The sequence below is a fragment of the Lagenorhynchus albirostris genome, chromosome 8, assembly GCF_949774975.1.
Source record: "Lagenorhynchus albirostris chromosome 8, mLagAlb1.1, whole genome shotgun sequence".
NCBI classification, from domain to species: Eukaryota; Metazoa; Chordata; class Mammalia; order Artiodactyla; family Delphinidae; genus Lagenorhynchus; species Lagenorhynchus albirostris.
Window position 1 is genome coordinate 56360080 of NC_083102.1, and position 18036 is coordinate 56378115.

The 18036-nt window shown below is 34.6% G+C and overlaps 1 protein-coding gene across 7 annotated transcripts in view; it reads left to right on the plus strand.

The window, feature by feature from the left end:
* The window catches only part of VPS50 (VPS50 subunit of EARP/GARPII complex), a 139358-nt gene that overhangs the window by 14024 nt on the left and 107298 nt on the right, over positions 1-18036 (plus strand). For 5 of the 7 annotated variants that reach the window (XR_009541988.1, XR_009541990.1, XR_009541989.1 and 2 more), the window contains exons 3-9: positions 6139-6261; positions 9129-9200; positions 11364-11417; positions 12226-12296; positions 13070-13187; positions 13271-13306; positions 14474-14556. Coding sequence is in view for 3 of the 7 variants with exons in the window: in XM_060157044.1 (XP_060013027.1) it covers positions 6139-6261; positions 9129-9200; positions 11364-11417; positions 12226-12296; positions 13070-13187; positions 13271-13306; positions 14474-14556 (557 nt within the window). In the remaining 4 variants the exon portion in view is untranslated. The remainder of the gene's footprint in view (positions 1-6138; positions 6262-9128; positions 9201-11363; positions 11418-12225; positions 12297-13069; positions 13188-13270; positions 13307-14473; positions 14557-18036) is intronic. The other 2 variants (XM_060157045.1, XM_060157046.1) reach the window with 2 other exon arrangements.

Below are 18036 nucleotides of genomic sequence, written 5' to 3' on the forward strand. Positions count from 1 at the left end.
ATATTTGGAATGTTGTTATTTTGAAGAAAGGATTAAAATACATTTTATCACTTAAGTATAAAGCTGGATTAAAATAATGCCACTTGAGTAACCTTTTATAAAAATCTTCTGTAAATCATTTTGCTGAAACCTCCTTTTAAATTGTAACCCTAGTAATATTCCACTAGATGGCACTGAGAGCCTGAAGAAAAGCAGGGTTGGCTTGAAAAGTTGTTTTATTTAAAACACACACACAAACTGATGAAACGGCTGCTTTGATGGATTATTATTGTTCTAGTGGGATTTTAAGGAAATGTGCCATTTCCCCACATAATCAGACATCTGCCAGTTCATTATAAACGTACATGGTATATGTATAGTTTTAGGGTGTTTGTGATCTTGAATCCTATTTCATTTGGAAACAGAAAACCTGTTTTTGTTCAGTGATTTATGATCTTTATCATACTGATTGCATATTGAAAACTTCATGTCTTTGTTCTTTAAGCTCTGTGTAGTTTTTGATAGATAAACATATTTTGCTCTCAATTAGAGCTCTAATGTGATGTTAACTTTGGTAAGACTGGTTTCTGTTTTTAGAATAGCTATTTTTGTTGACTGATGAAAAATGCAAACAGAAAAATAAAGCTTTTGTCTTGGCAAACCCAAATTCATGCTTTATAAGAGCAAACTTTCTTCCTTTACTCCCTTCCTTTCTCCCTCTCAACACAATGAATTCTGCATTTATTCCGGTATATAATGTGAACTATGGTCTAATAAGCTAAGTACAGAGATGGAAGTTGGTTTGCATTTTTTTTTTATTCTACTATGCATTTTCTTCGGGGTTTTGAAACCTGACCTGTGAAATGAAGATTTTTGCATTCATCTTTTGTTCGAATAAAAACTTACTACTGCAGATGATAAGTTTCCAGGCTGTTCTGTGGGTTTAAAAATGAAATTCCTTTTCAAAGAGTATTAAGGAGAACTGTTAAGCCGTCACAACTAACTTTTTACATTTATAAGAGTGAATAGGATTGAAAGTCTGAGCTTGGATTGATGTTTTTAATTAGTGTGGTATTTTGGGTAATTTGAAAGTAGTCATTAAATATAAAATTTGCAGTCTTTCTTTTCCCTCCTAAACATGAATGCATTCCCTTAAGAGGTGAACTCTTAGGTGGGAAATAGCTTTGTAAAATTATAGCCTGGTTTCTTTAGAAACCATAAATATATTGGAAATGTTTTATAACACCTTACAGTTGAGGGCTCTAATTGTTTTATAGAGTTGAATCCCCAGTTCTCATATAACCTTTTGTTGTTACGTTGAGAGGAAAAATAGCTTGGCTAAAATCGAAGATGTTGGCTTAAATGTTTATTATGATTGTTTTTCTTTATTTTTCATAAAGTTACATTTACGATATGCATTTTTATATGTATGTTCACGTAGCTTTATCTTGGAGATGATCAAAATAGAAGAATAGGATACGTAGTATGTGTTATATGCAACCTTATAGTGTATTGTGACTGCTGGAAAAGACAGCCTCTAAAGTATTGAATGACTTCTTCGTTATCTGCCAGTTTTCCTAAAATATTCCTGCTTGGTTTACTATGTTAAGAAAATATTTAATGTTTATGCTTACTTTTTGGTTACAGTATCTGGCACAGTGATATGTGTTAAGATATTTTTAGTAAAGGAAAAATATGGTTTTAGTATATATAAAAGTGTGTTGAATTTTAAAAACATCTCTCCCCCATGACATTTTTCTGCCCTGCGGGAAGCCATCCTCTATTCCTTAATCTGTTGTATGCTTTCCCACTCCACTGTTTTTACTTTTGCTTTGCTTTATATTTTGTAACCTTATTCCCCCAATTTCTAATATTTGAAATTTTACCTTTTCTCATATTCTCTAAATGCCGCCTCTTCCATCAGATGTGAACTCACTATCCTTTGATGCCCTTCATTTTGTTTGTATTTCCTTTATGTTCTGCCCTGCATCGTCATTGTTTATTCGTCTAACCCACTCCTATTACTTCAGCAGCTATTTGTGGGAAGATTTATATTTTACTCATCTTTGTTTCTGTACGACCTAGTACAGAGAATTTTTACATAGTGGGAATTTTAAAAGAAATTGTTAAATTAAAATATATGACTTGACCGGGAAAGATAATACTAGAGGTTTGACAACAGGCAGGTTATTTCCTGATGATAGTATGGGAGAGAGGTTTGATTTGTTCTTTTTTGACATTTGTACTTTTGTTTTTATCTCCTTTACAATTAAACTCATTACTTTAACTGTAGTTTTTCTCCAGCTTTAATTCTGGGGTGACGTTCATGTACTCTTTAGGTGTAGTTGATTACCTACCATCAGCAGGCAAGTTGTGGCACATTTGATGGTCTGTAGTTGTTGACATATTATTTTTGGATTTTCAAAGTTTGTAGAGCATTTATAGCACTATTATTAATTATAATATGTATTTATTAGTTACTATGTGTCATAAACTTTACTATAACAATTCTTTAATATCAGTCCGTAAGACTGAAATATTTTATTACCAAACATCGTTAAAGCATCTAATCTTCTTGGTAACTTTTAAAAGCATTACATATTTTAATATGGTATAAGGAGTTTCATTTGTTATTCTATTCCCTTGATTGTGCCTTTAAAATTTTTTTGTAGGATATCTTTTGTTCATTTTGTTCATGTAAAATTTTGCCTCATACATTTATATTGGCTTGCAAAACTGGTTCTCTTTTACATGAAGAATTATGTATTTTTGTACATCTCCAACCCTAGAAAACCAGTTTATATAATGGCAAAATTATGGAGTAATTGTTTTAAGAATATGCTATCTAGCTGTTTTTGTTTATTCTAATTTACATGCATAAAATATCCCTAAAATCATTTTACATTTATTGTTATTTCTAGTTAGAAGAAAGAAGCCTTTCCTTAAGAGTTTGTGGAAAATTTTGACTATCAAAACAAGAACATGTTGTCTCTTCCTTTCCTTTTTTCATATATTCCTTTTTTATACAGTTCACTGTGTAAATTAATTTTAGTTTGATTCATGATTTTTATCTACATTGTGCCTTGGCACTTTGGAACATAATGATGGAGAATAAGGAGAAACCTCAGTTCTCAAGAAGTGTGTAATCTGATGGAGCTGTCAGCACTAACAGCTATGAAACGTTTAGAGAATGATTGGGTAGCAGCAGAGTCTTACAGACAGCCAGTGCAGTGGGATTAACAGGAACACGGTGATTGGGATTCTAGGCAGAATGGAGTTTGTCTGAGTTCAGATGTATGTTTTCACACAGGAGCACTAAGTTGTCTGAAAGGAGAGAGTATTTTATAGGGATATGGTGTTGGGCATTTGTTTTTGTTTTTGAATTCTGCTTTGTGTGCTATGTTTCTTTTTCTGCCTTTCTTGGTTTTATCTCTCTCCTTAGTCCAGGTTACTTAGAGTGTCAAGTGTTACATGTCACTTATTTGAAATTATATGAGTTTGTCTGCTCTCTGTGATATAATTGCTTAGTTCTCTAGGAAGGAATGGCGTTTGACCTTTTTATATGCATATACAGATTGTACTCTTTTTTACAGATTCATCACACTTGTGAAACGTGCACTTGTGAAATATTTATAAATGAAATCATGCTTTCCCTTTGACATTTTTAATAACTTTGGATATTTGTTTCACTGTCGTTTTGAGTGTGTGTGTATGTATGTATGTCCTTTACAGGTGAAAAAAAACTAGGCATGAAGAGACTAAGTAAGTTGTCCAAGGTTAATAACAGAGTTGCAGCGAAAACCCAGGTGTCTTTACCTTTAGAACAATCAATTAGGTTGTATAGGGAGACCAGCATGTAGTTACATGCCATTGGCATTTACACATTTGAGATGAAAGTGCTCATTCATTGCAGTCTATTTGAATTCCTGGCTTGTTTCATATCTGATGGATTTCATTCTTAGCAATTTTTGTAATCTTCAGTTTTTTTGTGAATAGTACCAAGTACATTTATTTGCTGGTGGTGCTATGGAATTACTAGGGGGAGGCAACATTGCTATATCCTCACTTGGGCTTTATTCCTTCCCTCAGCTTGCAGCATCTGAAGCTGGTATTTCAAATGCCTATGACCCTTTAGGGAGAGAGATTGCCAGGAATTTCTCATCTCTTTTTCTATTTCATGTCTCACTGTCGATTCAGATTTCCACTGGATGCAGGGAGGTTGCCTGTGGATAGGTGAACTAGTTGGGAACCCTTCCACAAATGGTGTGGGTTTAACCCATGTCTGTTAAACCTCTTCAGTGCCATTGTCCAAGGTGCTACACAGATTAGTGGGTTGTAGATAAATCCCCACCGAAATACAGCTCCACTGTTGGGATGCTGGATTTCTTAGTGTACTCATAGTATCTAATTGTATGCTAAATCAGTGATGGCTGTCTTTAACCTTTTTTTTTTTTTTTTTGGTTAGTGTATTCTTATAAGTTGAGTTTTGGTACCAAAGACGCATTTTCTTTTTCATGCACTTTTAATTCTGCAGGTTTAGTTTTTATATGACTTTGCCTTCTCTTTTCAATTTATTGGAATTTTAAATGTAAACAGTTAAGTATTCTCTTAAGTTTCAGATTTATTGCTCTCATATTTTCTTTTAGTTTGAATATACCTAGAGGAATTTATAGTAAAAATTTTATCAATTTAAAATATAAATTAAGATCTAAAAGATATATAAGCTAGGCTCTTTTTTATAAATGAAAACTAGCCCTGCAATAAAATAATCTAGAGTATCTCTATTTGGAAAATATTGTCCTCAAATTAACCATATAATTTTTGTGTATTTAATTAGTGATGATTCATTAAGAATTTTTGTTAAGTATTATTTTGACTGTAAAATGATTTTAAACACTAGTGTCTTTTTCAAAAATTTACTTATTTTTTTGGGCTGTGTTGAGTCTTCATTGCTGTGCACAGCCTTTCTCTATTTGTGGCGAGCGGGGGCTACTCTTCATTGAGATGTGCGGGCTTCTCATTGCGGTGGCTTCTCTTGTTGCACAGCACAGGTGCTAGGGCACGCGGGCTTCAGTAGTTGTGGCTCGTGGGCTCTAGAGCGCAGGCTCAGTAGTTGTGGCACACAGACTTAGTTGCTCCCCAGCATGTGGGATCTTCCCGGACCAGGGCTTGAACCCGTGTCCCCTGCATTAGCAGGCGGATTCTTAACCACTGTGCCACCAGGGAAGTCCCAATACTAGTTTCTTTTTGTGTACTTAAATGTATTTGAGATTAATTTTAATAAAAAAACTGACTAAATTTTATGTCTATAATAATATCTTGATTGAGTGTGTCAGAGAGTGGGTATCCGAGTTATTGAAATTTTCCAGTTAACTGAAGGTTTATCCAATTATGCAGTGAACTTGCATAGGATAAGGATGCTGACATTAAGGGTAGGGATTTGTCTGTTAAGCTCTTTTTTTGTTGTATAAATCCATAGAAGCCCCATACTCTATCATTAGAAAGCAAGCATTTTATCAAACTCAGAGCTTTAGGTTCATAATCAGTTCATTAATTGTAGTATCAATACACCTTGAAGGAAGCCTCATGGAATTACAGAGCTAAACTTGTGAACCTTTTCTAGACATAAAATTACAGAACTAATCTTGTGAACCGTTTCTGGAACCAGTATTTCTTAGCCAAGCAGTGAGATTTTCAGCAGAAGGATTTCTGCTGTTCAGGGTTCCAGTACTAATTGTGACCTGAAAGTCACTGAGATGTACGCTGGTTATCTGTGGTGAGAGAGATTTAGAACATTGTTAGATGATGAAAACGTATATATATGTGATATGTATATATGATAGATATTAGGTAGTCTCTTTGTTTTTTCCTTTTGTTAAACATCTAAATTCTCTCAGCTGCTAGTTGGCATGCAAGGAATTGAAAATAAAATCTAGATCTTCAAACTGGCTCGTTTTTCCCTCCAGTAGATGGGTAGTTTTTAGTGTTCGGCTGTTTACTAATTTTCCATGAACTTTCCTGTTTTCTATTAGTTTGTCTCTTTGGTCAGAATGTTTCCTGGGAGAATTGTCAGTGTTAAGACAGATGATTATTTATGTCCGTGCAGATAGAATTATAACAGTTACAAGTACTATAATTGTGGTTTCCTTTCCCTTAAAGGAGGAATTTCGAGAACTTCGAGAACAACCTAGTGATCCTCAAGCTGAACAAGAACTAATTAATAGTATCGAACAAGTGTATTTTTCTACGGACTCATTTGATATTGTTAAATATGAGCTGGAGGTAAAAAAAAAAAATTCATTAACCTATCTAAAGCTTATTTTGTTCAGTGACTGAATTTGTGAGTGAGATATGAATGCCTTTTAGGGGCATTGTAGTTTTTTGATACCAGGACTGGTCTATGATGACCATATTGTGACTAAACTATCAGCATTGTTTAAAGATGAGAGTATTTTTAAAAATGAAAAATTAAGTGCAGCTATAGAATATTGGTCAAGGAAACATTTTTGTATTTTTGGTTTTTAACTGTTATCACACAATATGTTAGTATGCTGTCTCTATCTTATTTTATGTTAGCTAAATATGTTTGGGAAAGCTCTGAGACCTTTTTTTTTTTTGCGGTACACGGGCCTCTCACTGCTGTGGCCTCTCCTGTTGTGGAGCACAGGCTCCGGACGCGCAGGCTCAGCGGCCATGGCTCACGGGCCCAGCCGCTCTGCGGCATGCAGGATCTTCCCGGACCGGGGCACAAACCCGTGTCCCTTGCATCGGCAGGCGGACTCTCAACCACTGTGCCACCAAGGAAGCCCAGGGAAAGCGCTGAGACTTTTAATCATGAAAGTATATTTACATAATTGTTTAGTCATAATAAATACCCCATGCCTTAATTTTTTTTGTAATTTATTTTTTTAACATCTTTTTTGGAGTATAATTGCTTTACAATGTTGTGTTAGTTTCTGCCGTATAACAAAGTGAATCATCTATACATATACATATATCTCCATATCCCCTCCCTCTTGTGTCTCCCTCCCATCCTCCCTATCCCACCCCTCTAGGTGGTCACAAAGCACAGAGCTGATCTACCTGTGCTATGCGGCTGCTTCCCACTAGCTATCTGTTTTACATGTAATAGTGTATATATGTCAGTGCCACTCTCTCACTGCGTCCCAGTTTACCCTTCCCCCTCCCTGTGTCCTCAAGTCTATTCTCTACGTCTGTGTCTTTATTCCTGTCCTGCCCTTAGGTTCCTTAGAACCTTTTTTTTTTTTAGATTCCATATATATGTGTTAGTATACAGTATTTGTTTTTCTCTTTCTGATTTCACTCTGTACGACAGACTCTAGGTCTATCCACCTCACTACAAATAACTCAATTTCATTTCTTTTTATGGCTGAGTAATATTCCATTATATATATGTGCCACAACTTCTTTATCCATTCATCTATTGATGGACACTTAGGTTGCTTCCATGTCCTGGCTATTGTAAATAGTGCTACAATGAACATTGTGGTACATGTCATTTTAAAAATTTATTTATTTATTTTTGCTGTGTTGGGTCTTTGTTTCTGTGCGAGGGCTTTCTCTAGTTGTGGCAAGTGGGGGCCACTCTACATCGTGGTGCACGGGCCTCTCACTATCGCGGCCTCTCCTGTTGTGGAGCGCAGGCTCAGTAGTTGTGGCTCACAGGCCTAGTTGCTCTGCGGCATGTGGGATCCTCCCAGACCAGGGCTCAAACCCATGTCCCCTGCCTTAGCAGGCAGATTCTCAACCACTGCACCACCAGGGAAGCCCAACATGTCACTTTTTGAATTATGGTTTTCTCAGGGTATATGCCCCGTAGTGGGATTGCTGGGGCGTATGACTTCAGACTATACTACAAAGGTACAGTAATCAAGATAGTATGGTACTGGCACAAAAACAGAAATACAGATAAATGGAACAGGATAGAAAGCCCAGAGATAAACCCACGCACATATGGTCACTTTATCTTTGATAAAGGAGGCAGGAGTGTACAGTGGAGAAAGGACAGCCTCTTCAATAAGTGGTGCTGGGAAAACTGGACAGGTACATGTAAAAGTATGAGATTAGATCACTCCCTAACACCATATACAAAAATAAACTCAACATGGATTAAAGACCTAAATGTAAGTCCAGACACCATAAAACTCTTAGAGGAAAACATAGGCAGAACACTCTATGACATAAATCACAGCAAGATCCTTTCTGACCCACCTCCTAGGGAAATGGAAATAAAAGCAAAAATAAACGAATGGGACCTTAGGAAACTTCAAAGCTTTTGCACAGCAAAGGAAACCATAAACAAGACGAAAAGACAATCCTCAGAATTGGAGAAAATATTTGCAAACGAAGCAACTGACAAAGGATTAATCTCCAAAATTTATAAGCAGCTCATGCAGCTTAATATCATAATTGTTTGTAACATTGGCATTTTACATTTATAAGAACTGCAAAAAAAAGAATAGTAAAATTCGTGTTTTAGATGAAACCAATTGCAGTATGCATATGTACTTCATATTGCAGTACATGCAGAGTTAGTACCCAACGTATTCTGAAATTTCATCATCAGTTGACTGAGACTTGAAGTTTAACTTGGGAGTTTCCCATCTACACAATGGAATGCATTTTTGTTAGTTTCCATACTATCCTCCAGCGTATGTATAATCCAGAATGTACTCCAACAACTGTCACTATCACACTGTAGTGCTTAGTTACCATTCATAGTATTTCAGAGGGGAAATATGTTTTGAGTTCTGGACGAGTAGGGATATATGGTGGCTGGCAGAGTGGGGGATAAGGGTTAGGACTTTATCACATTCTCCTGTTGCAGGTTGTGGAAGCAGTGTTTCCCAGCTCAGGGGCCGGAGTCCCGGTGGTAGTGGGGATTCGAGGAGTTTGGAGGTGGCAGCAGTGGAGATAGCAGGGCTGGGTGAGGGATGGAACTTGAGTACCAGGGGGTTGGGTAACAGAGATATAGGCTTTTGTGTCTGGAGTCTAGTGGGGAGGATGGGAGGAGTGGGATGTGACACCGTTTTGTATGTGCAGGTTGTAGTTCCTAAGTCAGGTGTGCAGGTAAATGAAATCAAATTAAACAATTGATTTTTTACTCTTTATTTATGGATTTTTTTTAGAAGCTCCCTCCTGTTCTCAATTTGCAAGACTTAGAGGAGTACAGAGACAAATTAAAACAACAGCAAGCTGCAGTAAGTAAAAAACACATTTTTGACAAAACTGTAAATGAAACACAACAGAGAGGTGTAACGTTTGCAGGTTTTATTGTTTAACTAATATACTAACATTTTAAACAAACCTTATTATTTAACATGACTTTGACTCAAATGATGCATTTATACTTATTCAAATTTATTGTCTATTCAGTTTCCCTCACATTACCTTGATAGATGTGCTTCTAGAACTTGGAGTTCTTTCTCTGGAATCCTAAACGTGATCAAAGAATTTTGAACTTTTTTTTCCGATTACTAAGTACCTTTTTAGATTACTCCTTGTCATGCATGCATGACTTTCCTACCCATAGTTTTATGATGGAGCTTTCTTATCTCAGAATAAAGGCTCCCACTTCTAGTTGAAATAGGTCCAAAGAGATTACAGGGTTAAGATTCATTAAATCTGAATTGCTGCCACTATTTAATCGTGTGATGTTGGGCAAGTCACTTAACCTTGCTAAATCTCTTGTTTCATCTGAAGTAATGGGTTGGGTTGGGCCTGCATTTTCTCTAATGCCATAAAATTCTGTGATTTTGTATTTTCCTTGTGTTAGGCTGAATTCCTTTTATAAAACTCAGACTGTACTGTAGAAGATTAAGTAATGGTAGTAAGTGGTCTTGTTAATTTTTTAATACCAAAAGAGCAATTGTAATAAATTTAGCCATTTTAATTTAAGGTATGATCTTTAACAATACATCTGACAAATAAAGGAGGATATACTTCTCTTTCTTTAGTGTTACACCCAGATGTCTCAGTGGGTGCTTGGATCTCCCTGGGGGTAGCAGCATTGGTGTGGGGAAGGGCCTTGAGCACTAGAGGGTTGTGTGGTAAAAATATGTTGTTGTTTTTGGAGAATTAGAGTTCAGTAGATGGTGGCACCTTTTGCCTTCTCCTGGTTTCAGCATATTTAAATATGTACTCCTCCATCTCTGTACTTTATGTGGTAGTATTCTTTTGGGGATGAACCCCACCACAAGGGCTGTGTAGCACAGTGGCCTTTGGAATTTAATCAACCTGGCCTTGAATCCTGACCTTGCAGCTTACTAACTGTGGGTGAATTACTGCTATGTTTAAGATTACTCATCGGGAAAATGAAGCATGTAACCCATTTCAGTAGATTGTCATAAGTACTAATTGAGATAATGTAGGAAAAGCAGTCAGTATACTGCCTAGCACAGTGTAGACTAACAATAACTACATGGTCTATTTAAAACAAAAAAAATGAAAAACCCATAACTCAAAAAAAAAAAGGCAATGACCCAAATAAATAAATAAATAAAGTGATAACAATCCCCAATTTGGTAAAATTAGGTGGGTTTCTGTCCGTGTACATCTATACACATTCATATCTATACAAATCTATACAAATTCATAGCAGATTAAGAAAACATGAAAGAGTTAACGCAATCTTTGAATGTATGTGTAGTGTTTTGTTCTCAGTTGGCTTGGGGAAGGGGATACAGTTGTGTTTCTTGAGCAGATATTCACTAAATACCATTGGTGTGCCATGCTTCATGCTGGACGTGGTACCTCTGTAGTGTAGTCCTACAGGGGCCCCTGAAATTGTGAAATAAGAGGCTCATGTTCAAAATCATTATAATTCTAACTCGCATATGTTACCGTTTTTCATGGAACTGACTAAGAAACCTTAGGTATCTTCAGAGCGCTCCAGAAAACACGCTTCCTGGTTTTCAGAAGTAGTGGACCAAACTGCTGTTTGTCTTCTTACGCGGTACAAAGGATTTAAAGGGTGTTCTGTTTCCCAGATAGAATTTCCATAAATTCAGTAGATTAAACATTTATTTATCTTAACAAGTCTATCTTTTTTAAAGCAAATCCTGTACCCTTAAAAATGGTTATACTTTTGTGCATGTTAGTTAAAGCAGATACTCATGTTATTAACAATAATAATGACCACATATTGAGTTTCTATTAAGGACCAAGTACTGTGCTACATGCTATATCTCTTGTACTAATTTCATAGCCAAAGAAATGTACGTGGCCAATGCATGCCAGTATTTGCTGTAGAAGTTATTAGGAAGACCTATGGAATATTCTTGCTAAAATTTTAAATGTAGAATGTAATAGGAAGCATGAGGCTTTTTCTTTTATTTCCTTTGTTTGATTGCATGTTCTTATAGGTCTCTAAAAAAGTAGCAGATTTAATCCTTGAAAAACAGCCTGCTTATGTAAAGGTAGGATAACATTTGTTATTTTTAATAGTAAAATATTAAAAATGTTTGAGTGACTTATACTTGGAACTTGAAATATTTTAATTTATTCTTTTGTCTATAGTTTATAGCAGCATATTAACTCTATTTGGGTTGTGTATATGTATGTTTTTTTTCTCTCATTTGGGGAATTTACCAAACTGCAAGAAGTGGAAGAGTTTTTATATTTGATTCTAAAGTAATCTATTTGGTTTTCCTAACTTGAAGAGCCAATGAAAATTGCTTCAGTGCACTTTGTAACTCATAGATCATTAATAATGAATGCTCAGTCTGCCTTTAAAATAAGATAAAATTGGAACTGTCTAGCTGAATCTGCCCTTTCATCAGAAAATAAGAGACTTCAAAATCCATTGAAATATCTTAACAGTGTTCAAATGAAGACATTCATTGTCAAAGCATCTTAGCAAACAAATCATATTTGTCATATCCTTGATTACCTCATGAAATTCTGTTGGATAGAAACATTTAAACGGATATATTATTAGTGTTTATTTACGCCCGTCTAAAGAGGTTGGGTCTAGATTTCCTTATAAACAATACTGCCTAAATATTTTGTTACATGCCATTGTGAAAATCAATTGAAAGTGGTTATTTAAAATAATTTTGTGGAAAAATATACCAACAATGTTCAAGTTCAGGTATTTTTGTTGCTACTTTGTTTTCCAAGCAGGCTTTTCTTTGAAGCCCACTAAAGTTTTTGTTAGAGAACCATACCAATAAGAAAGAAAAATAAAATGCTTCAAACAGTAACCTACACCTAATCTTTCCATAGGAACTTGAAAGAGTTACCTCATTACAGACAGGTCTTCAGTTAGCTGCTGTTATCTGCACAAATGGGAGGAGGTATTGCATTTGATGATACTTTGTTCAAGCTGAGTAACATTTAAGAGAAACTCTGAAACTGTCATGGAAAATTGATTTTTTTATGATGATTGCGGTTTATAGAATGCCATTCATTAACTGAACATATATAATGGTCTAAAAACTGCACTAAGAAGGTCTGTGAGAAATGTCTTTAAATCTTGTTATGGATTAAAAATATTATTATTTTTGTGTTGCTTAAATCCGTGCTTCTCAAACTGTCTTTGGTGAAGAACCAGTTTTCTTTTTTTTTTTCTTTTTTAATTTCCAACTTGTTACAGACTATTGTTTTTGTAAAATGCAATAAAAACAAATTTCTAGGAAAATGAATTTAAAAAGACCCAACCAAACACATATAAAATAGTCTCATTTTTTCTATTATCAGATTCATCAAGCATAAAATTATTGTGTTAACTTTTGCTCTGTGTGTTTAAAAATTTTTTTTATTATTAGATTCATCAAGCATAAAATTGTTTTGTCAACTTTTCTTCTACATGTTTTTAAATGCTTATTCTCAATTTCTGTACTTTTGTGGTAGATCAGTAACAGTTTGAAGATTGGTATCAGACCACCCACCATGCTTCAAGTAATGCTGGTTTAGTTTGAGCCGTTGAATAAATTTGTCAAATAGTGCTCACAGTCCCCAAATTTAAGAGCAATTCAGGATACTATCTCATTAATTGCCTAATTGTTCTGTGTGGATAGTGTTCTTATTATACTAGAAAAACTTAACTATTTATTTTTCACTTTTACAGACACTTGAATATTGCAAAGGAAGGTTTTACTCAAGCTAGTTTAGGCCTTCTTGCAAATCAAAGGAAACGTCAGTTGCTGATTGGACTTCTGAAATCTCTGAGAACTATAAAAACATTGGTATATACAGGTTACTTTTTAAAAGTTAAAGCTTAATTTTATGGTTGAAACAGATTTTACCTTTTGATTTATGTTCTTTTCAGCAAAGAACAGATGTCCGCTTAAGTGAAATGCTGGAGGTAAGTTTACAAGGCTTGGAAATTTGGTGATCCTAATAATATTAAATAGAGAATTATTGTGAAAAAAATTCAGATGTGCATTTTTCTCAAATTGGTATATGGTATGAAGAGCATTTTTAGACATGTAAAGGAACTTGCTGTAGTGCATCTTCTTCTATTGATATGATATTTAGAAAAAATTCATTTAGAAAAAATTATTGGGGGAAATGTTCAGTTTGTAGCAATGTGGGAGTGTTAACTTCAGTATCTTTTGATTATATCTGTGCCCAAATAGCAATGAAATTATCTTTTGTGTCTAACATAAAGTAGTGATTTGAGGAGTATGTCATAGATTAGTTATGTTTGGTGTCTCATATATTAATTGATTTTCTGAGTGAGCTATCTGTTTTCTGTTTGATGCTTTCTTAGCATTGTCTGTATACTTCCGCTATAAGTTTCACCAAAGCCTAATGTATTACGTGTTTCCCCATAATACTCGAGCACCTTTGGGTAGGTACTTTGTCATCATCTCAGCATCCCCTGTGGTTTGAATTGCCTTTGTTGAATTTAGATATGAACTTCAGGAACTTTTTTTAATGATTTTCTGTATAATCACTGTATTACTTCTAAACTATTACCACTAAAACTAGGGTTTGAGAAATGAAAAATTCATTTGCCATTAAATTACTGTTTAGGAATATTTGGGGCCATTAATGAATATTTCACTTTTTTCCAAATTTATTTGTTTAAGAATATTTATAGATTTATGATAGTAGAACTGTTGAATGTTGATTACAAGTAGAATGCATACTGATTTGGAACATTTTCTATAAACATTACTGAAAGAAGAATGTTAACAGTTAAAGAACTCCTTCCCTCTGAAGCAGCTTGTACTTCTTTGTAGGCTTTATCTACATGTCATGGTCTCAGAGGGCTATTACTGTGTTTTTAAGGGAACAGCATATTTTTTTCATGGAAACATTTTAGGCCTGGAGGTAGTTGCTTTGTTATATTTTACTATTTTGGTGTATTTTACTATTTATCTGTTGTTGGTATTATGATCCTTATTTGAGAGGAATTAAAATTTTCTGGTGCTGTAACTTTGGGTAGAGTATGAACAGAGATTTTTCTTTTTCAGAAGCTTTAAGAAAAATGTTTCCAGCCTAATGACTTCTGTTGTTGATTCAGGAGGAAGACTATCCAGGAGCTATTCAGCTGTGCCTGGAATGTCAGAAAGCTGCCAGCACTTTTAAACATTATAGTTGCATAAGGTAAGGTGATGTAAAATTTTTAAAGCTGACTTTATTGTCAGTTTTTATATAGGAGTTGTGTAACATACAATGGTAATAAACACTGAATATTAATATTAAGTGCTATGTTCTAGTTTAGCCTTCTTATTTGTAAATGAGCAACACAGTAAAATTATAAATAACAATTCTTAAGGTTTGAAAGATCAGCTACTTTCTAATCCTGTTTCTTGTCACCTCATTGAAACTCTTTTTTTCATATTTTTTCCAATCTTATTGATTTCATTTTTATGGAGTAGTAGAGAATAAATTCATCTGTTCATGTCTCCATTGCAGCTCTTGAGAATTCTTCCTCCTTAACTATGCCCAGATTATAAATATTGAGAGTTCTGTTGCAGTTTGCTTTTCAGATCCAGATGGTTCAATTGTTGGCTCATCATGATAAGAATTCTTTTGGAAAATTTAAAGTGATTTCACTTTATGTAGGAGTCATCTTTGTAATATTTAAGTGATTATGTATTTAATGTATTATATCTTCTGTTTATTTATAAAATGTACAATGTAAAAATAGCTGCTGCATCCTCTGCTCTTAGTTCTAACTTTATTAATGGATTTTGGTCTGCTTAAAATGAAGGTTTTGCATTAGTTGTGACAGTACCTTGAGGAATCTCTAATCCTCAAGTGTAATTTCCGCCATTCCTCTAAAAGCATCAAAAATAAATATAAAACCTAGGGAAAATAGTGAGCTTGCCAAGGAAACCCAGTTTCAAATTAAATTCATACTTAGCCTAGAATGAGTCCCTTAGTCTCCCCTGTATGGAGAATCTGGCACTCAGTGAGCAGGATGCACTGATATTGTAGATGTTGATTGCTAGTATCTGAAAAAAATAAAAGGATTATGAAAGGACAAAACATTAATACAGCTTTGGATTAAATTTTTTCTTTTAATATACTCTCACATCATAGGTCTGTGCTGGGTATAGAATAACTAGGTATTTTCCCCCTAGAGATGATATTTTTTTTTCTTTAGGATTATGTATATTGAAGCGACCACTTTTTATTTGATTAAGAAGTGCATAGTTGGGTAGTACCAGTAATATTTTGATTTTATCCATTTTGAGAGTGATTAACTGTCACTATTAAAAACTTGATTATGTCATTTATACTTATTAAGTTGGGTGAATAAGCTCTAATATGTTGAATATACTTGAAAATTTCTAGCAAGGCCTTCTGGCTCCTGAAGAAGCATAGCACTCATTTAGTTCATTTCGTGGTGGTAAATCTGTTAGAATGAGAAAAGCTTATTTATAATTGGCTCAAAATACTTCAGGCAGTTTTGTATTTACTGAGCGTTTATTATATGCTAGGTGGTTTGTTTTGGAATTGGCTGTATAGTGATGAACCACATATAATGTAATCAGTATAATCCATGGTTTTCTAGAGTGCTTAGTCTATCAAGATGGATTTGGATTGAAGTAGGCCCAAGTGGAATGGGGCTTTATAGAGAAGGAAGTTGAGCATACGGTGGAAGCATTGGGATCTAATTTTCCTTAGGGGGTCAAGACTAAGGAGGACCTGAAGGAGGTACAGGAGGGATTAGCTAAACCAAGGTATGAGGTGTTGTAGATACGAGATTACGGGTATCATGATGAAGTCTTTGTTGCAGAGATGCCAAGCAAAATGAGGACGAAAATATCTATAGCATTTATAGCAACAAAGATATCAGAGTTGACCTTGTTAGGGACAGATTTGGTTGAAGTGTAAGTGTAGGATGAGGAAATTTTATATGGAGGAGAGATGTGGAATTGAGAAGGAGCAACCTGAATATTTGAAAATCAATGAGAAAGAGTGAGAGGTTAAAAATAGGACAGAGAACGTAATAATAAAGCTTCGTAGGGATTATTGGAGAGATTGACTTCGAAAAAGTCACCATTCTATTATAATAGGAAAGAATGAGTTTGGAAATTTGTTGGCAGGAGATTGAGGGTGCAGGTGACATGTTGACACTTCATTTTTTCCATTAATTAAAATTTTTGTTTTAGGTTTGTTAAAGTAAATATCTTACTTGGTGAGAGTTAACTATAAAAAACTGAAAGAAATCCTTATTTGGGCTTTTTCAAGTTAGTGTGAAGTGGCTTCTAAGCACTTTTTCATTTTTATGTATATAGTGATATGTGGAGGAGTTATCTGACCTGATAAAAAGTTTTGATCAGAAAGATCTGTAATGATGATTTAAATTAATCATTGTTTTATTTTAGATAATACGGTATATAAGCAGCATGCTATGTTTACATATATGAGTCATACATGCTGTAATAAGAAAAGTTTGTCTTATATTCTGAAAATAGGTAAAAATACATGCACAGATACATTAAAATGTCCTAAGGAATTCATTGTAGTGGGATTTTATCTTAGACTTCCCGGAAATCTGTTACAGTTGTGTTTTTAACTTGGTGATTTAGTGACAACATTAGGGTGGCTCCGAAAGCAGAGCTGTTAGTTGGAAATGCTTGGTGGTGATGATAGGCCCTCCACCAGCAATTCTTCTCCCCCACATAGAGCAGTGTTTCCTTTGCCTGCCACCATTCACCTTCTCCCTTCACCTCTTATTTCACCCGTTAGCTCCTAGTTGGGAGAACGTAGGTTTGTTCACTTCTTGTAGATAATGTGATATAGGAAATAGAAATAGAATTAGTTGATACGTGGCACAGATTGAGTCCACAAAAATGAAAGGAATTTTATTCTAATTTCCTTTTATTTTTGTCTTTATTAATTAGATGCCCCTTTCTTATTCTGTGCATTTATTTTTGTTTTGCTCTTTTTCCTCTGGTCTACTGAATACAATCAGTATTGAACCTGTTCTTGAGCTCTTTCATTTGGTCTGTTCACACATAATTCACCAACACTTTAAACATTCTTTTAATTTACCTGGATCTGTGGAATTTAGCAAAGGCAAGATTCAATCTTTGCTTGGACCTGAGTGCATCAGAGTGAAAAGTCATTTGACACTCTGGTAATCATAGGAATAGTTATTTCCAACTGAATTCACACTCTTATTTTCTTTAACATTTAAATGTATTTTTATTCCTGTTGATGGTTAGAGAATCAAGAAATATATTCTTTTTTAGAAATGTCCTTTAAGAGGATCATTCCATGATTCTGAGCGTTTCTGAATTCTTGTGTGGTGTTTGTTTTTCTGTTTTTATGTTGCAGGCAAAGTCATATGTACAGTGTATCTACTCATGCACTTCTTAATTTTTCTTTAGTAGATTATATGTTCCTCTTTTCTTTCCTAGTCACATTGCTCCTTTATTGGAAATAAAGTACTTGGTAAAAGGCAGAGACTCTGTGGTCTTAGGAGTAGATTACATGGAACAACTGAGGGTTGACTCTTATGATTCTGAAAATAGAAAAAAAGAGAATTCACAAATTTGCTTCTGCATAAAGAGGCATTGACTGTTTACCTAGTAAGTCTCAGGTTATATGACTATGTAGTTTAATACG